The sequence below is a fragment of the Diadema setosum genome, chromosome 8 (assembly GCF_964275005.1).
Source record: "Diadema setosum chromosome 8, eeDiaSeto1, whole genome shotgun sequence".
Lineage (NCBI taxonomy): Eukaryota > Metazoa > Echinodermata > Echinoidea > Diadematoida > Diadematidae > Diadema > Diadema setosum.
In genome coordinates, this window is record NC_092692.1 from 30,495,433 (window position 1) to 30,519,990 (window position 24,558).

Consider the following 24,558-nt stretch of genomic DNA (forward strand, 5'->3'; position numbering starts at 1 on the left):
TGTTCTATCTCTTAATACTACCGGTATATAAATTGCGTATTTGTTCATCTCCTGCATTAAATGTCAACCATTGTGGTCTAATGTGGACCAAGGTCCTTTCCAGACATCATTCTGGTTGGGCTTCACTTGGCAATGCTTCAGAAAGACTTGAATGCATGATATAGGTTATAGGGACGAACTATTAAAAAAATGTGATCCTTTTTAAAAGATTCACCTTACAAACCCACAAAACTTTAAATTCCTCACTGTATGTGTGTTAGTGTAAGAAGGACTTCACAATCAGAATTTACCAGAAACAGTACTGAGGCTGCCTGAATTAAACCAAACATAGAATAAAGCTCTACACATATATTACAACTTATAGTCCGATATGTCCTACCCTCTTAGACCCAACAAGTCTTGGTTCCGAAGCTGTGGGTGGTATCAAACAACAAGTGTCAGTTCTTGGTATCGCCAAAATCTATGTGCCATGCATTGAGCATCGCTTAAGATGTATTATGGGATAGCTTGGGGGACAATCTTGGGTCTGGTTTTGGCTGCATATAAAAATACCGGTATGCACTCAAATCAAGTTCTGTCTCTATCCAGGTTTTTTTTTTTTTTTTTTTAATAAAGATTTCTTTGCTTTCCATCATGTGACCAGCACATTGAAGCCTCACAGTAGTGTACCATGATTTTTTTGACAGCAAATCAGTAAAATTTAGAAGTTTTAAACTCTTTTATTTTTAGCTTAATTCTATTAAACCAAAGAAATAAGTGGCAATGAAAGAAAAGCAGATGAAAGTTGCATGGAATCGCATGGGAACTGAGATGTGCGCAAGACAACCAAAAGCGACGATGCTCCCGAGGAATCCCACAGTGCATCTGTGACAGGGCTCTGCAGCATGCGCAGAATTCTTGTTTTTTTTTAGCATTGGCAATACTGAGAATTACCACTTCAATCTCCCCGTCCATTTTGCACCACCGCTAATGCTAGCAAATTGGTTCTTTGGATTCCCCTTAAAATTTCTTCAACATTTTCTTATATGCTTTGCGCATTGGAGTCTGTAAGATCATTGGGTCTTCTTTGACAAGCTACATTTGTAAGATGTGATAACTAGGGATCACAATGCCCGTGTCTAGTCAAGCATCATCCCTACCATTCCCCCCCCCCCCTATTTTGCAAACAAGGCCACTGACATATTTTCATGTGTGAGATTTGACACCGCTCTCAGCAAGCAGTGATGTCATGTTGTACAGGAAGCTGTTTATAATGTTTAGACTGCCTGACAACCACCAAAGAGGAAGGGGTGCTGTTAAACATAAGATACATTACATGGTAGGACCAAATTATCCTCATCTAATTAATCCTGAAATAGTGAAACCTTATGATACAGGAATGAAAACACATCTACTAATAGAGGAACATCATGCCAAAAATATACATATGAGCATATTATGTTCCACACAAGACATAGTGTACTATAATTGTGTGCATACATACTTGTACATCCATATCCCGTCATTCAAAAGTGAATTTATAGCTGGTTCATAAAGATGGAAGAATTCTTTGTAGTGGCAGTAATACATAGACAAACCCCATTGCTGTCTGGGCAAAATGGTCTGTCCTTTTCAACATTTATCTTCTGAATGTTGTGTGCAAACCACAAATGTGCAAAGTATGAAAAGAAGGTAAAGTAGAGCTGTACAGCAGCGAGCTTCCAGTGAATATTTCAGTGGCTCGGCACATGTATGTGTCAAACATCATCATACAGTGCTTTGGGTTTGATGGAAATGTTTGCAAGTAGATTGCTAAATGTCACAACATTGGCCAATCAAATTCGAAGAGTATTCCAAGTAGCACCCATAAATTCCAAATGAAAGGCAACTTCAAGCTTTGATAAAACTAAATTCAGATATTACAGCAATGGCTGACTTTGTTTAAATGAAAATAAATGAATAAATAAATGGTTGTGGCTCATGCACTACAGTGACTGAGCGAGTTGATGTGAGCCTTAAACTCACAAATGAAGTGCCAACTCCGCGTAAGCAGTAGCGGATGTCTTGTCCATCACACTGGAAATGGCCTATTTAAAAACGCAGGTCAGAGCAACACAAACCAAAATGCCTCTCATAACTGCTACACAGTGACAGGCAGTCACTGGATTTCATAACCGGACAAGACATTTGCACAGGGTACACCTCGACTTATGCAGCTCGCGTGCAGGAGGGTCAGCAATTGGTACACATCACTTTAAAGAAATCTCTTGCCTAACATTTACGTATTGTACACACTCACCAGAAAATCCAGACTCATTGTATAAACCAAGGGTTCCAATCTGCCGCACTTGCAGAAGAAATATCACCAAATACCGCAGGAGGGGGGTAGAGAGAGAGAGGTAATGAATGTTCCACTCCTGGAACTCCTTAGCAAAACACGCGGCACATGCCTCTTATTCCGACTGAAGAAAAGCCCCGCTCGGATCTTCGCAGCTCAGTCAGCCAGGGTCAGGGCGAGTGCATATTCCACGAGGAAAACACAGCACGACAGACGCTGCCACCTCTTCAGCCCTTCACAGGAGGGCAGGGGAAAAAAAAATGAAGGAGAAAAAAAAGCTCAGACCTTCCACTACACTCCCCGCACTCGGGATCTACCATGCACGCGTGCACATGCTGTGCAGCAGGAGATGGGGGCACAACACGACTTTCTTGTGGAGACCTTGATGTCTGTGTTGCAATACTGGAAGGACAGTTTGAATCGAACATTTCCCGCAACAAACAAACAAAAAGAAGAAAGGAGGAGTCCAACTCGTGTCTGCGCAACTCATCAAAATAAAACCCAAATGGAGAAACGCTCTTCTATTGATGGGGGTACTGTATCATGCCCACTAAAATGTACAAGAGGCTTTTCTCTAGGGGGAGGGGAGAGCGTGCAGGGGCCCACGCGGTCTTGTTGCTGTGAGTCATCCCTGAATGTTGGCTGGGGGAGAGCTCGCCCGCCAAAGGGGCACATCCTGCTCACATGCTAATCATCCATTAGACTCACTTCCTTAAGCTGAACGTCTATAACCCAGTTGGAAATCTGGTCTCATGTTGTTGTTATTTTCTTTCTTTCTTCTCTCCCTGCAGTACATATGGCGATTTAAAAAAAAGGGATTAATAAAAACATCATGAAATTAAATCAGTTCAACAATTACCTCCTAGTCAAAGGTTGGGCAACTTGAGGAATAGGGTTGGGGTGACAATGTTATAAACTGAAAACAACTTTGGATATCTCCCTTTTACAATACCGGTACTGGTTAGTGAGTGTGTCTGACAGAAGAGACTACGTGTATTAGAGTACAAAAGGGCTCTGCATCTGATGTTGGGACTAGTTTGATATTAACGTGTCATCAATGCATCAAATATCAGATTATATTACATCTGGAAAGTAGAATCCATAATTTCATCTTGTTTCCCCCCCCCCCCCCCCATTCCAAACCTGTTTTAATGCAACATGAGATCCTGACCACATTCTCCCAATGGTCAGTTCATTGTTGGCAAAGTATGTTGTTTACAAACTGTAATTCTTTGCTTTGGGAACATTCTGTAGGTTGTTGGGCCTCATTATTATGATCTGTGAGGTGATAGAAGAATATAGGATTTAGTACATGTACTTAAAATTTAGAATTCATTAGCTTTTGCCATGTTAGGCAACCAAGAATGAGCTTCTTTGATCAGAGAGGAATTAAACATAATGAGAATATATTGAGTCAAAATGCAAAAGATCCATTTACATTTAGCCGGACCAAGAGTGTGATAGATGACAGAGAAATGGGCTTGGTCCAAAGGAAAGAAATTATATCAGTCACTGCTAGACTGATCCAACACTATGCACAGCACAAGGCATACCACAAATGATATAACAGCAATACACAGAATGACTGTATTTGTTTATATCCCACAGGAAGCGGCTGGGATTCCCCCCTGGCCAGACTACCGACTCCTCCCTCCCCTACACACACTGACTACTTAACAAATTACAGGTTATTAAGTTGGACACAGTGACATGTACATAAACATGGTTTGATATGATGCTGCTTGGGCATAATTTGATAACTGCTAGCACAGATATTTCTACAACATTTGGTTTTCATATATTCGGTTGAGAAGCCATCAAAATCTTTACTTTCACTGACAATTGTCAAGTGTACCATGTATAGGGTTGGGGTTGGGGCAAATATAAAGTCACTTTCACATGAAAGGGTGATTCAGAGAATTAAAACTACTTGTATATAAATGGCCATTGTTCTGACATCTAAACATACATGACTTGCATAGGTGTGTCCATTCCTGCCTGAGCCTTAACTATACATCCAAATTATACTATGGCATTTATCCAAAAGCTGTTGTCCATTTAACCCCTCGAATGACCATTAAAAATAGGTCCATTTTGTGGGAAAAGCAACACAATGGAGCACTTTACTACTGTACTATACATGTGTACAATTGAAAGGACTACAGGCATAATAACTCAAAATAACAGCAAAGAGTAAATGAAAAACAGGTTCTGTTTGGTTTTCCTTCCAAATTCTGGGATATGTTGATTGGTAGATTGAACAGAAAGAATTCAACACAAAACACTCTTAGTAAGAGAAGATCTGCCGGATGGAGAGTGATAGCGTGATGGGAGTTTGCCCTCGATATGGATATGATTCAACTCCTGGTTGGGCAACAAAAGTTTTTGTCCCTGATTTGTTGTTGTTGTTGTTTTAACCTACAATGTAGACAACTAGCTGGCTCTGGCAACCACATACAGTGTAGTCTTTAATTCCAAATCACGTGTCGTGCAATGCACCACCAAATAAACAATTGAGGAATTACAGACAGCTGTTCCAATTTCTGAACACATTTTGCAATGTTCTTTTAACCCGTAGAGGACAGGCTGATTTTGCTACAACACGCATTAATTTCCCATATCTAATATAGACACTTGCCCGAGTATACTTGGGACTCATCCTCAATGGGTTATACACATATCTAAATTCAGATTAACCTTTAAATGTGAATGGCACACATAGTGAATAAAATAGGTACGGGTATGGGTAATGAGCAGATCAACATGTTGCCTAACTATGCAATTGAGCATTCCTCAGAATCTTCACATGAGATAAGGACACTTCCCTCCATAAAGCTTGTTAACAGCCCTGTCAGGTGTTGTGAAAAGTCAGCTGCGTGAACATGAAATCCACTGGAAATGAGCTAATTCAAATATATGCCCAAAGTTTGAGCTCTCAAATTTCTTGCCAGTCTTGGCTGAAAATGAGAATGATCGGTTCCTGCACGCGATGTACCCAACGCAGCATGTTCTTTGTGATTAATAGAAAGCAAAATTAGATGATGCCTGATTTCGGGAAAAACGTGATAAGAGGAAGTGGCATACCCTCGTGTATAACAGTGAAATACAGGAAAAAGAACACAATGAAGAAACGACAACAACATGAAATCAAGAACACCTCCTGAATGAGCAGACTATCAATTTGTGAGTAAGTACTGACATTATATTCAAATTATACCGAAAAAAATCTCCGGGCACCATGAGCTGGAAGCCACAAGAATCAAGGAATAACATCGGAAGAAATGACTGCCACTGGTAATTTAAGCCATGCACATTGTACAAAGTTCTTCTGACATTGCAGTCCCTGCATTATAACAAAGAGAGTGAGCTTAGCACCAAAGCAAAGTTGGCCTCTGAAATTTAACTTGGAAGGAGAAGTTTCATAATGAATTAATAAACTGCGGCAAAATCAGACTCCTGGGATGGATCTAAAGCAAAGCTTTTCCCTTTTCTGTGGCCATTTCAACATCATCATCATCACCGATGCATGTACTGTAAAACGAGAAATGTTCGCGTGCATTTTAATTTCACGAATTTCGCGAGCGCCAAGATTCGCGAAATTAAAATGCACGCGAAATTTCTTATCTACATTATATGCATTGAACGCAAGAGGCAATTCGCGAAAATTTCTTGCCGCGAAAAAGGCCGTCGGCTCCAATTCGCGAAAATTTCGTGCCGCGAATATTTCATGTTTTACAGTATCCTTTTTGAACAGGATGTTGAATCCACCCAACACCATCCTCAAGATCAGCTCCAGATTTGCTACTTTTCCATCTTGTCAGCTCACCATAGTGGCAAAATCAGCCCCTGAAAGTGAACTAAGTGCAACGCTCTCTTCTTCAACAGCAAAAGAACAGACATTAACACATACACTGTATAGAGAGTCATGAATATGTCATGCAGGGCAAAGCTCACTCGATGCATATCAGCATTGCAGAATGAAAGCGGGAGTCACCTAAAATATACACGGTGTTTTGACCACACGCTTCAGATGATGATCAATAAAAAAGTTAATTCATGCAGTGTACTTCATCTCAGGAATTAAGAGACTGACACATAGAAGAAAAAAAGGTTTCAAGCTTTGTCATCATCCTTGTCCCTGCTTCCCCTCCCCTCCTCCTCCATGAAGTTCATATTTACCAACTTCTTATCTTTTACAATGATTTGATAGACCTGTGTAAATGTCTCCTGCACAAAAATTTTGCGATCCTTGTTTTTACGTCATTATCAATATAAATTAGCAGGCCAATTCTTAAATTCATAAACTATGAAAACTTGTGCAATAATAATACAGCTGCACAAATAGGAATAGGAGTGACTATAATACAAAAGGGCTGTTAAAACAATGAAAAGAAACAATGCAAACATATAGTTATTATTAAGAAATGTTTCAAGTGGATATGTATAGATGTGCTATTCTGTGTACACTACTCAACTTACAGATAGACTTAGAAGTTATGTACTGGCTGAGTACTTCATCGAAGTGGGTGATATCATAATCAAGAATCAGTAATGATAGTACTGGGCTTAAAAAAAGAAAAAAAGAAAAAAAAAGAAGAAAAAAAAGAAGTTAGAATTTCTCTACACATGCACAGCCATTCTTGCTGATTGTTGTCTTTAGCGTGAAATATATGCCTGAGACATCCTGGGAATGTGCTGCCAGTCACGAAAGATAGTGCCCTGTATGAGTCTACACAGCTTGCACATGTCTGAACACACCCTCTTTGCGCCACACATAATCTAAAGCTTCCTTCCTCTCAAAACCCTGCACCCTCACCGTGCAGCAGGCCACCTGTTGCCTACGAAAAGGGTGTGAACACCAGCCTTTATGGGTGAGACAAGGTCCCCCTGGATTTACTATCGAACACACGAGGTCGGCAACAATATAGCGAGTTATGAAAGGATGGCAAAGGGTGCACAGGATGGAGAAGGGGGGAGGGGCAGCAAGCGAGAAATTCACATCAGACAAGATGGAAGGAGCAGCTCGGTCGTGATTTGGCAAAAAGGTGTATGTCTGAAAAATATCATGTTTTTGGTTTTTACCATTTGGGGGGTTTTCGATGCCGAAATTTTCATGTGACCAACTTTCGTAAGTCATCGATCATTTGTTTCCGAGATACTTGGGGCTATCTCTGTATTATTTTATCAATTTTCCTGCTTTTGATTAGGCAAAAGGGTGTATCTTTACATACACCCTTGACGTACAATGACGTACCAGGATAGAGAACTACATGATTTGGCAAAAGGGTGTATCTCTAGATACACCTCTAACCGTGCACGCTGGGGAGCGCTCAAAGATTTGGCAGATAGGTGTATCTTTAGATACATCCATCTGCCGAATGAATCATGAATTATAGTTGCGAAGTATGATAAGGCAGAAAGGTGTATCTTTTATACTCTGTGTATATTATATACTCTGTTGTTTATACGTGCTGCTGACATGTATGTGTACCGTTTCACCGGTCGGTGCGGTGGCGGGCCATGCTCCTGACTTAAAACTGGCAGCCCGTTGCACTGCAGAAGTTTCTCCTTGTTGCTAGTCGGTGAGTAGATAGAACCTAATATCTAGAAGTTCAGATCTAACGTTTGTCCTAGACTTCTACAGTATGGCCACTTCTATGCCATTAGATGCGCAGATTCGTAAAATCTAGCATTTCTGTTGAAATGACAGCTTTTCCGGCAAGTGTGGCTGTGGGATGAGAGTTCTCTACGCTTCAAAATGACAGTGATCCCTGCACTGTCCGTGCTGTGCACTGCATGTAGAAGCCTGTACATAGTTAACTATACACAGCCCAGTCGCTGTACATGGTACGTCGCGACAGGGCTGTACGCGCGCGACCACCAACCACTAGGACAGCGACGTAATCGTATTACGATAGCTTTGAATTTTGATACTTAACATCATTTTTGTCACCTCAAACTCAACGAGTATACTTTTCAATATTTACTCTACATCTTATGCTATCAGTATTCAAATGTACGCAATGAAACTTACCGAAATTGATCATCATATCCAGCATGTCCACACGGTACACAATCTTTCACGCCAGGCCTAACTATACACAGCCCAGTCGCTGTACATGGTAATGTACGTCGCGACGTACCATACAGCGACTGGGCTGTGTATAGTTAGGCCTGGCGTGAAAGATTGTGTACCGTGTGGACATGCTGGATATGATGATCAATTTCGGTAAGTTTCATTGCGTACATTTGAATACTGATAGCATCAGATGTAGAGTAAATATTGAAAAGTATACTCGTTGAGTTTGAGGTGACAAAAATGATGTTAAGTATCAAAATTCAAAGCTATCGTAATACGATTTCGTCGCTCTACTAGTGGTTGGTGGTCGCGCGCGTACAGCCCTGTCGCGACGTACCATGTACAGCAACTGGGCTGTGTATAGTTAGTACATAGTGTAATGGTGTGCTGTGTGACTGTAAGATCGGCTACCCATTACGCTATGCGTATGGGGCTGTTACCTAACAGACATTTAGTGGCAGTTACACACAAAGGTCTGGAGAAAGATGTGTCCCTGTCTTTGGAAATGATACTTGGATGTACTGCTCAAAGTGCTCAGTGGATGCAAACAGTTAAATGATCCTACCTGAATTTTCACATTTATTGAATTTATTGCAAAAATTGGGAGCAGCATGATAACTGCGTTTTTAAGAACAGATACATGATGTGCAAACAACTGCCTCTTTGTTTGCTAAAGCATTCAGTAGAGAAAGCAAACGAACCTTTTGTCGAAAAAAAGGGGCACAAAGCTAAAAATATGATGAATCATCTCATTGGAAGTAGAAGTTTTTGGAAAAAAAGGAGGAGAAGGAAGAAGAAAAATTCTTCAGCTGTAATCCTTAACCATGCATATCCATGAGACCATGTTTTGTTAATATTTAGACTCTAGGGTGAGTTGTAATTTGCGCACATTTTTCTATGCTTGATGAACAAGTTGTGCATCCTGATATTTTTCTTCATTGTTATTTTTTAAATCTTTTTGTAATAATGAAGTAAAGATTGTCAAGAGTTAACATTTGATTAGAAATGGTCTCACATACACCCTTCTCCCTACAAAATCTCTGGTATATTTTGTTATCGTTTAATTTGGCAAAAAAGTGTATCTCTATACATATATACACCTTTTTGCCAACTTAAATGCACGATTTCTCACGGTGCATGAGAAGATACACCTTTTTGCCAAAATAGCGTGGGTTGCAGTCCCTGTAAACGTGATTTGGCAAAAAGGTGTATCTCTATGCATACACCTTTTTGCCAAGTTAAATGCATGATTTCTTACGGTGTATGTGAAGATACACCTTTTTGCCAAAATAGCGTGGGTCGCAGTCCCTGTAAACGTGATTTGGCAAAAAGGTGTATCTCTATACATACACCTTTTTGCCAAGTTAAATGCATGATTTCTTACGGTGTATGTGAAGATACACCTTTTTGCCAAAATAGCGTGGGTCGCAGTCCCTGTAAACGTGATTTGGCAAAAAGGTGTATGTCTCTAAACATGCTAAAAGTGCTAATTCTGAAGTATTCTTTAAAGTTAGATGCAAGAAAATTATCAGGAAATGAAATTTGAAGTGTATACTAAATCATGGAATTGAATCCCTGAGCGTTGCACAGTTTAGGTGGCTTCTACAGTCAAGGAAACTGCCAAAACTTTAAAGTCGATTTTCTCGGCTTTGTAGTCGCTGTAAAACGGCAGACATACACCTTTTTGCCAAATCACGACCGAGCAGCTAGACAGAGAAACACACCCTGAAACAGGGAATAATTGATGTACAAAAGGTCAAAGAATTTGAGAGTAAATGAGGGCATAGCACAGAAAGCAAAATAGCCTACCGTACATACATGGTAATTGTGATACTGTAAAAGTGGATATTTTCGCGTGACTAATTTTTCGCGCTAGGCCGGGTCAGAAGAGTTTCGCGTGTTTTTAATTCCGCGGAATCAAGACATCACGCACAGGAACGTACGGCAAGCAAAAAGATTCGCGTGTTTTTATTTTCGCGCTAGTTTCTGGTTGCGTGAAATGCGCGAAAATTTCAACACCGTGAAAATTTCCACTTTTACAGTATGCAAACATGGTTGTGTTCCCCCCTCCCCCTCCCCCCTCCCCCCCCCCACAATGAGCACTACATAATGTACTTAAAGTACTGACCATGCAGAAGGTAATAGCCATATATATTGCTTTCAACATGTTTTTGTGTGCATAAGCCATCATTTTGTTATCATTATGTACATCAAAAACAGAAAACATAGACTCCTTATCGATGACACAGACAGAAAAGCAGATAGCTAAATAGATAAAACAATACAAATAGGTTGAAGATGGAAAGATGAATACACTGCACATATGGACAGAGATAGAGATATTTATTAATACAAAGAGGTCACATCTCAATAAAGTAAAAAAGACAAAGAAAAAAAAAAACCACAGTAGATCAGTAGATGATAAAAGACAGGCAAACAAAAACATTAAACCACATCAGACAAAGGGATAGATAACAACAACAATGAATAAATCTGTGAGGCAGAGAGACAGAGAAAGGTGGGCCAAGTGAATTGAGCATCATTATTCTCAGTTACTGGCATTGCAAATCCAAATAATTGCTCACACTTCCAGAGTAAAGGCAGCACAAAAACAGAGAAGCATGCAAAAATAAGAGGGATATGCTGACAAGAGTGTATCTTCAGCACAGGAATTCAGTAACTTTCACTGGGAAGTCGCCTGAAATAGCACAAGGCTGTCTCTGGTAATCCACTCATAATGATGATTTAATGCAGTTGGTGAGCTCCAAAATGACTTTGGGCGATGCGCTGCGAATCCTTCTGAGAAAAAAGTAGTGTTGACTGCAGCCTATTTTACTCTCAGAAAGGAGTCGCTTAAGAAAAAAAAAAAAAAAAACCCAAATATGAATACATGATTAACCAGTTGAATTAATGGGCATTATGTAATACAGTGCACTCCCAATATAATGAAAACGGTTATGACGAAATTCTGGTTACAACGAAGTAAAAATTCAGGCCGCAGCATTATCCACTCTATGCATTTTTATTGTTTATTTGTTTGGATGTAATGAAATTTCGATATAATGAAAAAAAAAAAACTGCCGATCCCGAGGACTTCTTTATACCATTAGCAATATGATTGCACGGAGTCAATGACATTTTGAGGTGGCAGTATTAAGATTGCTAAAGTAACAGCCCATATATATGCAACCTTGCACCTACTAATAAACTCAATATTATCTTTGCAGTTTCTGGCTAAAACCTCTTCTTCAGATCATCCCACTGCCCAACTCCCCCCCCCCCAAAAAAAAAAAAAAAAAAAAAAGTGGGGGGGGGAGCTGAGAGGAGTGGTGGGGGAAAAGTTATGAGATGCCTCTTTGTGAATAAAACACAAATCAAAGAAACTGTTTGTCTGATATCACCTTTAATCCTGCAAAATTTATCCTCCCCCCACTCCCCCTCCCCCCCCCCCCCCCCCCCCCACACACACACACAATTACCCACTACCACAGAATCTATTCCGGCCAGTAGAAGACACTACTTCATGAAACTGAGTATACCACAATATCACAACTTGATTTTGTCAATTAATGATTTACATATAATTTTGTGATTTGTGTGGACAAAATATTTCATAACTAATGACACGTAAATAACAGTCAACCCTACGGCCTAACCAGACATATTTTCTTTAATATTATAACCATTGGCCGAATCATGTGATGCTATATTCTACATGCAGTTGCAGTAAGACCTAGACTTGAATTAGATTTACTTGATAGAACATTTTTACCAGCAGCAGCATAGACTAGCTAAAGAGTCTCTGCGGTACTTAAACATACATCTTTATCTAAAACTCTATAGACAAAAAAAAAAAAAAAAAAAATGTCTGTCCAGAGGAGTTTTACAACAACTCTTTACTTTTACAGAACCTCTGAAGATGTACGTTGTATACAGCACAGGAGAGGGATATCGTGACTTGAAGCCAGATGTTGTCACTGCAGAACATACAACATAATTACAAACTGATCTTTTGGTCTATAAACAGTTAGTAAAATCATGCCCATCTTCGCTATTCATTTTGCATTTCATCTTCATGTTGGAAGCATTAGAACAACTACTACCACGAGGTAGTATGTCAGTACCGGTAGTACGTATAGGTAGCAATGCATGGTTGTGGTTTATTTGGTATACTGTGAAAGTGGTTTCTTTCGTGGTGGTTTTATTTTCGTGCTTTTCGCGCTTTGAGGTTGAACCGCCAATTTAACATCACACAAAAATGTTTTGAAAAGTCGCGCGAAATTAACCACGCAAGGAAATGTTTTGAACTGTGCTGCTTGTTACAACGCTATTGCGCACATGCACACACGAAGATTCCATGCATTGAGTGATTTGATGGTCAACACACACACAGCGATACCATGTTATAAAGTACTCGAGAGACGGTAAGCCTGCATTTAATTTTAATTTCTATCTAACAATAAAAGAATAATTGGATTATAGTTTGGGTTTTCATGTGCAAAAAAAAGTTTTTGCCAACTGTGGATTCACAGATTTTGCCGACCGCGAATTTAAACACACGCGAAAAAGTCGGCACCGATGGAAACCGCAAAAGTATCTGTACGCGAAAGAAACCACTTTTACAGTAGAATGAAGAAGTACAAAATAGCTAGTATGGTTGGGGCACCACCTATCGGCAGTGCACCTTCCCATCGGCACCCTGCGTATCATGGCTGTTTGCGTATAGAACGAAAAAGTATGCGCGGGATTAAGTGTCATTAGCTATAAAAACAATAAAAACGAAGAAATGAAAATCAAACTCAAACAAACCAAGCTAAAAATTACATATCCACTCAGTAATGACGCATGGCTGTGAAATTCACGTGTATTACCTATAGCCTGTGAAATTCACGTGTATTACCTATGCTGTGAAATTCACGTGTATACCTATGGAGAGGAGGGGGTGCCGATCGCAAGGTTCACTTTTTAGCTGCGCGAAGAAAACGGAATGCACGCACTAAAATTGCGCTATTTTAAAACAGAGATTCATAATCAACGAGACGGTCACGACATTCAAAACTGCAGTATTTATGTCATATTTGAGGTAAGAATTAGGCGGATTTGTATTATATTTTTAGAATAAACAAGCTACAGATCCTTAGGGTGACGATACGTGGTACCCCCAACCCTACAACTCAATAGCGACAGGCTGCGAATACATGAAAGTTAGTCTCATTCTCGGTGTCATTATCAATATTATTAATATTATCATTATTATTATCATTATTATCATTAATATTATCATTATGATTATCATTATTATTGTATTATCATCATCATCATCTATAGAATAAATCATTTATCTATTCAGCATTTCAACATAAAATATTAACAGAAATCATATTAGCCTACATGATTAAAAAAATAAAAATAAAAAATATGTGGTGATTCTAGGTGCATACCACTGGTTGCCAGAGGAGATGGCATAAGGGTACGGGGCCTTGCGCCTTCCTCCTCGACCAGTGCATACACACACATGCACCCAGATACACCGAGATAGAGTCAGCTAGACGTACGTCGACGCGACGCGACGTAGACCCTATTTACGTAAAACAATTACGAACAATATCAAATATTAATGCATTATTACGCAAAAGAAATATGCACTTCATCTGACTGGTGATGGTGCCGTGGTGGTAGAGTGCCTTGCCTGGTATTTATGATAATCACTGGAAAACATCCAACAGTGAGTGAGTCAGCGTCAGAACGCACCCACAGCAGCCACTATGGCACAGGCACAGGGATGTCAGAGCGACAGACTAGCAAAAACTTATCACTGATCAGGTGCAGGTGATATCTACCACTACAATAATATGGTTGTGTGTGACTTGACCTCATACTGCACGCCAACAAACCATAGCTCCTTGAACAAACCTTGTTTTCCTCAGCAGGTCCATTTGACAGGCCGTCTAGGATGGCATCGAACCCAATTTCATCTGGAACAGGTGGAGGGGGAGGAGGTGGTGGGGGTGGTGGCATCGGAGCCATTTTTGCATAGAGAAACTACTAATATCGGGGTGAACTAAGAGACCAATTGAAACGCCTATTACATGGTAAATTTTGAGACTCTACTAATTTTGCTTTTTAAACTTAAAAAAAAAATATAGTTTAACATAGAATTAAATTTTTTAAAATATATTGTTTGTTTTAAAAGCAATATTCATTATGATATAATAAGAAACAAGATTTTGAATTTTCATTTTTGATAGATACACAATGTTTGCTCGGCAATGATAAGGTCATGAGGTGGAGGATTGGACGAAAGAGCTGTTTACCCGTGATGAGAGCATTTCGCAATCCACTGGAAAGCTGTGGACAGGCTAGGCGGTGCTCGTGTACGTGTGTTTTGTCTGCGGTAGATCGGCTTACACCGTACGGTACCAGCGCAGTTGAGTGCGCGGCGGGCGGCGCGGGTGAGCTAGCTTCCGTCACGATGTACATAACTGTACCACGTCCACGTTCTAACCGTGCCGACTGAAGTGTGAGTAAAATCGACTAGATTTCTAGTTTTAAGTTTTACTCAAGACTCAATCTTCGAAGTGTACATCTGATGTATAAAGTTTCTTGGCATGGATTCGGGGGGGGGGGGTTGAATTATTAAAACAACGACACCTATATGTGTAGTAGTTATCATATCAACACTTATTTAGGTGAGCAATTATCAGATTATGCAATTATAAAAACGCAAATATCTAGGTATGGGACCGTACACAACACTCAACAGCTTGCTCTGCTGTTGCTCTCATTACTAATTAGCTCTCATTCTATTTCTGAGTAAATTAATACAGAGTAGATGATGCGCACAATCCATGCACTGATATGCTCTCAAAATGACACGATGATATTGTAAACTTACTAACTGTCACACGTTCCAGGTTGTCCATGGCCAAATTGTCAATATCATGGCCACAATCATAATATTTGGCAGTAAATAATTATGATAAATTACATGATAAGTAAAATTTACTGTACCAGAGACTCCAACTCTCCTGCTTTCGACGGGAAATCTCCCGCCGAAAGCCCATTTTTGCAAAATCTCCTTTTCTCCGTGTCTCCCGCTTGAAATGATTTCTTACTCAGCTCAGTGACGTGTTATCATATATGTTGAAAAATAAGCCTTATGAGATAACATCTAGAACCCTAGAGCTGGACCCCGGCCACAAGGAACTTCGCGCACATCAAGTTGGAGTCTCCCGTTTGCTAGGGGTTTCAGGCGGAAGAATCTCCAGATCAGAAGGTGCTTGGGGTTGGAGTCTCTGCTGTACTGTGTGAGTCTGTACTTGTCTGTTTTCAAACCGGCAAAATAAATTTAACTCAAAAAGTTGCAAACCGATTTGGATGAAACTTATATAAAAAGTTGATAATGACAAAAGGAACCGACTTTAAATATTTGGTAGTGACGTGATCCAGATAACCGTCTGGATCCAGCATACATGTAGGTCTACTTCTTTTGAAATTTTGAAGGATTGTCATTGGCAAATTTGTTTAAAGGCCAACAAACGAGGGAGTTCAACTGCAAGCTGTGCGTAATTTGAGTTGTACATACGTGCACTGGGTGCATGCTCGAGGCGCAGCATGCAGCAAGCTGCTGATGAGATAGACTCTGAGTCTGAGATGCAACAGAATTAAAGGGTTCTATTCCACAAGATTGTAAATGGGGAAAAAAAAGGGGCGTTGTACAGCATGCACATGGCCATGAGCGTATGGGTAGAAATGAGCTTCTTGGAGGTCTGCTTTCTTCGAGTGTTTATCTAGTTAAACAATGGCATTAAATAATACACCTGACGGTGGCAGGGTCCTGCAGTATTAGAAAGAAAAAAACCTGCAACAAGGTTCGACCTCACATGCCAAAATTTTGTTTTGTACAGTATATGTAGCCGATGGTCAAATTGTGGACGGCATTAGGGTTGAATTATGGGCAGCTTGCTTTACTTAGTGAATAAGAAGAATCATTCAACCAGCTGGTCTCAGATTGTACTCCAACTACTCCTTCCCATCTCCATTCTTTGTCATCTCATGCTTTCATCTACATCATCTTTTATTCATCAGTTCGTTTTCATTCATCAATAAACAGCTAATGAACATCATGTAGGCCTATGCTTAGTCCCTCTTTAGAGCATAAGCAGGATTTACTCACAAGTGTTACGGGAAGTGACACCTGATTGGACCTTTTCATCAATGAATGAAATGTCCCCTGCCACAAATAAGCACCCTGTACAAGGCCTGTTGCAAACAGGGTTGTTTATTCTAGTCTTCAAGGGGTTAATAACCATTCCTGTATGCTACTGTTCACAGGGCAGAAGGTGCTAAGTAGAAGTTGTTAGACATCATGGGTAAGAAGAAAGGACAAGGCAAGAAGGACCACTGCAAAGGAGGAGGCAAACAAAACAAACATGGCCGACAGCACAAGTTTGTGAGAATCAGTGCAGCTGCAAATAATTGTGAGTGGTACACTGCAGGTTACAGAGCTGCCAACTGGTACTGATTTTCAGTAATTTCCTCTAAAATTGGAAAAGAATACTGAAGGTTACAAACAAATTACTGATTTGAGAAATCATTGTCTGTGATATATTTTCTATTACACTGTTGAGGATTTACTGAGTTTTCACTCAAAAAAAGTGCAAATGACTGACTGTCAGCCATCAAAGTACTGAAAGGCTTTTAAAAATGTTGGCAGGTCTGGGTTTATATACCACATTGACTTTAAACATCTATGTAGTGTGTATGACAGAAGAACAGCCTATTCAAATGCCTAAACAGATTTAGGATTTTGACTTGGAATGCTTGTTTTCGTGCATTCTTAGAAAGGCAATATAGCAGTAGTAGTAGTAGTAGTAGTAGTAGTAGTAGAAGTAGTAGTAGTAGTAGTAGTAATAGTAGTAGTAGTAGTAGTAGTAGTAGTAGTAGTAGTAGTAGTAGTAGTAGTAGTAGTAGTAGTAGTGGTAGTATTAGTAGGTGGTAGTAGTAGTAGTAGTAAAACTATATAAGCTATCACAATTTTCACTAAGTTTCACCTTTAGATTGCCTCTACAGTTGTGTAGCATTTAAATTTCATTTTGAAGTCTGGATTATGTGTTTATCATTAGAAATGGAAATGCACCGTGACAGTCCATGTCCTTGTACTTTTCCACTTATTTTAAACTGCAGTCACCCTGTCTAAAAAAAAAAAATAAAAAAAATTAATGTTATTGCAAATGTGATTCCTTTGTGAAGGTATGCTTGCTTCTCTGATATTTACTCAGATGATCTGAAATCAAGGCTACATAATGTTGCATGGACAAGTGCAAGTATAAATGTTTATTAACAAGATTTCTCAGAATATAGCCTTTGTGCACTGTACATAAGGATTTTTTTGTGCATGCACGCAGCATCTTTGCCAGGGTCGTCATCCCAGGGCGAACTAGATGGCGATGAGGAAGCCGACCACCCCAAGATCCCCATCCCTCTGGCCATGTGGGACCTCCAGCACTGTGACCCCAAGAGGTGCACGGGCCGCAAGCTGGCCCGGAAGGGCCTGCTGAGGACCCTGAAGCTGTCCCAGCGCTTTGACGGCGTCATCCTCTCGCCCATGGGCATCAACTGTGTTTCTCCTCAGGATAGGTATGCAGCATATTTGTGGCATCTGTTGCCATGGTTACCCTCTTAGTATTACCCTGATGTATTTTTGTTTTTCATCCTTGGTGATTGCCAAATGCAAATTTGTGGTCAAAATTGTAGCTTGAAGCTGCAAGAAGCTCGAAGCTCCTAAAATCATACGGCTAGTTTGTCATAACATATTACTTTGGTGCCAGCTACACCTTTAGGTAGAAAACCGATTTTTGCTTCTCCTTTCTCGCCAAGGTTTAGTTAAAGGGAAGATAAACCCCAAGAACAATGTGGATTGAGTGAAAGCAGCAACATTAGTAGAACACATCAGTGAAAGTTTGAAGAAAATCGGACAATCGATGCAAAAGTTATGAATTTTTAAAGTTTTGATGTTGGAACCGCTGGATGAGGAGACTACTAGAGGTTATGATGTATGAGTGGACAACAATACCAAGAAAATATAAAGAAAATTCTGCAAAAATCCATTTTTCATGAAAATTACAAATTCCATCAACTTGATATTGATATATGTTAAGGGTAGCAATTATTCCCCCTGCTTTCTGAAAGCGGGTGGTCAATTGTTTTTTCATAAATCTAGAAAAGTGAATTTTTGTTGAATTTCCTTTATATTTTCTTTGTATTGTTGTCCACTCATACGTCATATCCTCTAGTAGTCTCCTCATCCAGCGGTTCCAACACCAAAACTTTAAAAATTCATAACTTTTGCATCGATTGTCCGATTTTCCTCAAACTTTCACTGATGTGTTCTACTAATGTTGCTGCTTTCACTCAATCCACATTGTTCTTTGGGTTTACCTTCCCTTTAAAGTATCACAGCATTTCACACTGCAGTGTTGTACTGATAATGCCTCCACATATCAGTCTATGTGGTATACAGCTCTGTTTAATTGGTGTGTCTTTTTGTGATCTACCTTTTGTGAATTAGTATGGACATTGTATTGGCATCTCAGTATGACAGCAGTGGTAGTAATGCAACTCTGTTATAGATTTGGTAATACTTTTCATGTTGAATACTAGATGTTCACTGTCAGTAAATTAACATTTTCTCCCTTAGAATTTTCCCAGTGATATGTAGGACACTGTGTTTGAAGTTGCAAGAAAAACACCTGTGTGCCTTTGTGTTTAATGTTTATTGTATGGAGGGAAATTCCATAGGGAAAACTAAACTTGAGTTGTTTTATATAAAACATTCTTGCAATTGCTTGTTTATTAGAAGCACTCTATCAAGACTTTCAATTTGCCAGAGTTATTATTCCTTATTGTTACATAATTGAATAGCAGATAGATAATTGTAGGGAAATATTCAAGTTTCATGGAAGGCCTTCTCATTTGTGGGTTTTGCTTGTAGCCAAAAAAAAAAAACCTCTCTTAGGCTTGCCTTACAGAGCGACAGATAATACATGCAGACTTGATTCCCAGTATTGACATGTATCAAGTGGAATCTGGTGGATATTAACGAAAGGTGCAATACTAGATTTTTATGATGTGCTATGATTACCAAGGGACCCAACAGTATAATCTTCGTTCCTCCTTTTGTTCTTCTGTATAGGCCGTTGGTAGAGAGCAATGGAGTGGCGGTCATCGACTGCTCCTGGGCCCGCCTAGAGGAGACCCCATTCTCTAAGATGCGGGGCAGCAACCCAAGGCTCTTGCCCTACCTGGTGGCAGCCAATCCCGTCAACTACGGCAAGCCCTGCCAGCTCAGCTGCGTGGAGGCCCTCGCAGCAACACTCTACATTACAGGTGAGATGGACCAACGAGGGAGTTGTTTTCAGGAATGACAATATATGACCCTGCATCACAAAACCCAACAAAAAATTGCCAGACATGGATTTTTAGTAAAGGGTAGATTGTGAAAGAGCAGACGTTAAGCTTAAAAATGATGCATTGATGCAACTCAATACAAATTGACTTTCCTGTTGCTAATAGAAAGAAGGTATACATGCTGGAGGAGTGTGACTGAGAAAGGAGACTCTGAAGTTAAGGGTCTATTCATAGTGCCTAATCTCACACATGCTCTATTCTGTGCAGTGAATTGAACAAAGAACAGGAAGTTAAACTCCATAACAACCTTAATGAAGGGACTGTCAGATTAAGCTGAAATCTAGCTCACGCTATTAGCGCATTCTATTCATGGCTAATACCATCAAGACAGTAGCAGAGTGTGTACTTATCCTTTCATAAGTAACTTGAGTTGAAAGTGAAGTGTGTGTAAAGGTTTCTTGAATTTTCTTAAATTTGTCTCCTAACGAATGAAATTTGTAAGATTGCAAATGCTGATCTGTAACATTTCATTTCTTAAAGGAAGACAAATTTCAAGAAAATTCAAACCTCATGGGTTTTGTTTTAAAGATATGTAAAGGGGCCTGTCAAAAACACCTACTCATGATATTCTACAAAAAAAAATGTCCTAGAAAAACTGCAAAAAATCACAATATCCCATTCATTTCAGGATCCTGATGTTGAGGATAACTTAGAAGAATGGCTCTTTCACAAAGTATATGAAACTTTGATTGAAAAAAGATTGACTAGGTTGACCCATTTCACCTATTTCAGTTCTAATGTGAAATTGGGATGTGCATCTTTTCATTGGTTTTGTGATGAACAGTCAAATATTCAAGTTGGTTTTGAGTTGGAAGTGAGTTAAGTATGACAATGAATTTCTGGCTAATTACATCTCGTATCTCTTTGTGTGCTTTCTTCTGTCAAAAGCTGTTCATAAGTATGCGTAGAGAACAGCAAAGAAATTGAGGAAACTAATCAAATGCAGAAAGTTAAACCTTGCATTTCAAAGATGGTATTTTGGAACATATTGAAAGTCATTAAAGAATGAAGAATAAAATAGAAACAAGTCGATTGAAATTAGGAAATTCTTGTGTCAAGTTGTTTTCATTGCAACTGATTGACAAATTGCCCCACATTGATGTAAATAAGCACCAAATTAATGTTTTAGTAGTGGCCATGAAAAAAAAAAATTGTGGGCATACATAGTCGGGCTGGATTTGTACCAAAGACCTCGTGATCACCACTAGATCAGCGTGCTTCCACCTGACAGGCAGTGCTGGTATAAATCCTTATAGCATGCCAAGAGTACCACATACTGTATCTATTCAAATTTATGAAATTCTTGCATCAAGTTGTTTTTATTGCAACTGATTGACAAAATTGCCCAACATTGACTTAATAAGCACCAAATTGATCAGTGTTTTAGTAGTAGTTTTAGTTGCGATAACCAAATTTTGTTTGGAGTCAAAAGGGGCCTGAGCTTTCGATCATAGCAGAATCTTCGTCAGAGGCAAAATGACAAACAGGCAGGAACAGCAGTCACATATAAGGATACACATAACAAGAACAGTCATGGGAGGGCTAGGGACACAGAACAAAGAAAACAAAAGGGGAGGATTGGAGGTCATGGGCAAGGAGCCCATCAGGTAAAGGGAGGGGGATTAAAGGAGGGTGGACAGACAAAAGGCAGAGGAGGGTCAGTGATGATCCCCAGGACCATGGGGGGGGGGGGGGGCAACCTTTGAAGGATAAGGATGAATAGGGAGGCAACATCAAAGAAGACAAGGAACAGCAGAGGGATAAAGACAGGAAAAGAGTGAAATAGCAACAGCAAGGGGGGGGGGGGGAGCTGAGCAAACAGCAAGCCCTAACCTGATGTACCAAGAAGAGGCAACAAAATGAAAGTAAGAGTCAACCAACAAATGCAAGTTATAAAACATACCAAAGTGTATATATAAAATAATAATAATAATGATAATAATAGTGAAGATAATATTGATAACAGTAATGGTAAAGATAATGATGAAATGATTTTGTATGCCAGGTTTCCAAGAGTACAGCCTCGCCCTGCTTGCCCGCTTCAAGTGGGGTCCGATCTTCGTAGAACTCAACCGCGAGCTCCTGGATGTCTACGCCTCCTGCCGGACGGGAAGCGAGGTGGTGAAGGCCCAGCAGAGATGGATGACCCAGCTCAAACAGGAGCAGGAGGAGCAGAGGTTGTTTGGTGAGGAATCCATACTTTGGTTATTGGTATCAGCCTGTGACCATATCAGGACAGTTACCCCTCGAGGACAATAAACCCCCTCCCCCCCCCACCCCCCCACCCCCCCCCCCCCCCACCCTCCTTCAGATAAAAGCTGGTTACTGATAGGGTAAGAGTAAAGATTAGGGTAAGGGTTAGGGTCTGGGTAAGAATTTAGGTTTGGGTCAGGATTAGGTTCAAGATTAGGATTAGGGCTAGGGCTAGGGTCAGGGGAAGGGTCTTGGGTAATTGTCCATGGGGTAATTGTCCTAGTACAGTCTGTGACGTTTGCACCAGTGATATACAGCTGCTTTCTTTCAGTTGCCAGTTATACTGTTAGTGATCTCAACTGTTGTATTTTTTGGTGCTTTTTTTGCCCCCCCCCCCCCCCATATTAAAAAAAGACTGTAGGTATCGAGTAAAATACTTTTTTTTTTTTTTTTTTTTTTCTTTTTTTTTTTTTTTGGATGGTAATACTATACATGTCTATTGCAGGAAAGGGAAAGTGAAAATACTGTTTTTTCCACCCAGAATGCTTTTTCAGTCCTCAGAATACTGCAGTGCCGTTTACAAGGTTGGCATCCCAACTCATCCCTATCATTCACTCATCCCAATTTTTCTTCTTCTCTATCTTCTTCTTGCAGATCCCATGGATATTGACATGAGTAAGACCACATTTAACATGAACAGGCAGCCGGCATATGACATGCCAGTTTCTGATTCTGAAGAAGAGGACGATGAATCTGATGAAGACGAGAGAAGTCTCAGTCTCGAATGTAAAGATGAAGAGGGCGAAGATGATGAAGATGTGGAGGAGGAGGAGGAGGAGAGGGAAGAGGAGGAGGAGCAGGAAGAGGAGGAGGAGGAGGAGGAAGAGGGAAATGGAAGTAGTTCTGTTCACCAGCAAAGCCAAGACATAGTGGAATTGGACGAGTCCGCTTCTGGAGAAGGGGCGCAGGTGATGGATGGCTGCTCGGCCTTTCAGTCCGAGACCAACTGTGCTGATCAGTCTGAGAGAAGACTCGGCGATTCCAGGAACTTTGTGTGCAAGGATGCGGTTTTAGACGAGAATCCAGGACAGACTGATTCGAATAGTGTTTCCCCTGAGATTCAAGGAGTAGATGAAAGGACTAGCAGCATCACTCAGGGCTCGTATAGAAACTTTAGCCTACCAACTTGCCAAACCACAGGGTGCAAGGAAATGGATGGCTGTACGGAAGTTAGCCAATGTAACACTCGTTTTGAGACACTGAACTTGACAGATGATACAGACAGTATATGAGGGACAGTTTCATGATTATTTCGAGCATCATTTTAACTGGGTTTGTTTAGTTAGTGAATACTATGCAGTGGCTGATTAAAAGATAAGTTCACATTAATATGCATGTGGATTGAGTGAATGCAGCAATGTCAATAGAGCACATCAGAGAAAGTTTGGGGAAAATCAGATAATGCATTCACAAGTAATGAATTTTTCAAATTTCTGTGCAGTCACTGCCGGACGAAAAGACTACTACCATGTGTGATGTCACATACGTAGATGAATATAAAGAAAATATAAAGAGAATTTCACAAAATTTCAGTTTTTGAAAAAAAAGTACACATTCCCTTGACCTGAAATACTGACATATGTTAAGGGTAATTTTATTCCCCCCTGCCTTCTTAAAGGGACAAGTCAAGTGATCTTTTATTATGCGAGAAAAGTGAAAATATGTTGATTTTTCTTTGTATTTATTTATATCATTATACACAATTGACATCATAAACTGTAGTATCCTTCTCATCCAGCGATGGTGGCACTGAAACTTCAAAAATCCATGTTTGAATGGAATATCCAATTTTCCTCAAACTTTTACTGATGTGTTCTCCTAATATTGCTGCATTCACTCAATCCACATGTATGAAGGTGAACTTGTCCTTAAAATATTGTTTACTGTGCTGTAGCCTTACAGTATTTTCTTACTGATATGGTAATCTCATTCGTCTACTGCTGTGCTTGAAATGTTTAAACAGGGAACCTTGTTATAAAAAGGACGTAAAAACCACAACATTCACATTAATATGTCAGGTTTTTCACTACATCAGAGTGCAACGTTAGGACCTGCTAAATAAACTTGTTTTGTTTTATTTAACCTCTTTATAATGAAGTTCCACCTGTACTTCTGATTAATTTGAAATTGCCAATTTGAAGTGGCTTTATAGTTCACATTTTAGGTTTTACAAATCTGTAAATGGCAAAGCTAGGATGATAATAATAATGATATAATTATTACTATTATTATTATCATCTTTATTGTATGTGGGTTTGTTTTTAATGTTGTTTCGCTAGCATTTCCTTGCAGGAAAAATTATTCAGGCAGCCTCTTTCCATTCATGATTACAAGTGTTTTACTCCCGACGTCATGTTGAGTTTCACATGGAATGAGGAGGCAGAGGGGAAGACCCAGTAGTATTATGTGTGTGTATTTTAACTGACATTATGGAACTGGG

At 39.8% G+C, this 24,558-nt stretch overlaps 2 protein-coding genes across 2 annotated transcripts in view; one reads left to right on the plus strand and one right to left on the minus strand.

Moving 5' to 3' along the window:
- LOC140232194 (uncharacterized) overlaps positions 1-14,423 on the minus strand; it is a 170,877-nt gene extending 156,454 nt beyond the window's left edge. Inside the window, exon 1 of the mRNA XM_072312332.1 lies at positions 14,310-14,423. Coding sequence (XP_072168433.1) covers positions 14,310-14,423 — 114 coding nt within the window. The remainder of the gene's footprint in view (positions 1-14,309) is intronic.
- A 1,157-nt stretch (positions 14,424-15,580) lies between these two features.
- Positions 15,581-23,350, plus strand: LOC140232196 (18S rRNA aminocarboxypropyltransferase-like). Its single transcript, XM_072312333.1, has 6 exons — positions 15,581-15,703; positions 16,731-16,876; positions 17,804-18,035; positions 19,591-19,784; positions 21,871-22,050; positions 22,713-23,350. The coding sequence occupies exons 2-6, from the start codon at positions 16,765-16,767 to the stop codon at positions 23,348-23,350; spliced, it is 1,356 nt and encodes a 451-aa protein (XP_072168434.1). The 5' UTR covers positions 15,581-15,703; positions 16,731-16,764.
- Positions 23,351-24,558: the final 1,208 nt, after the last annotated feature.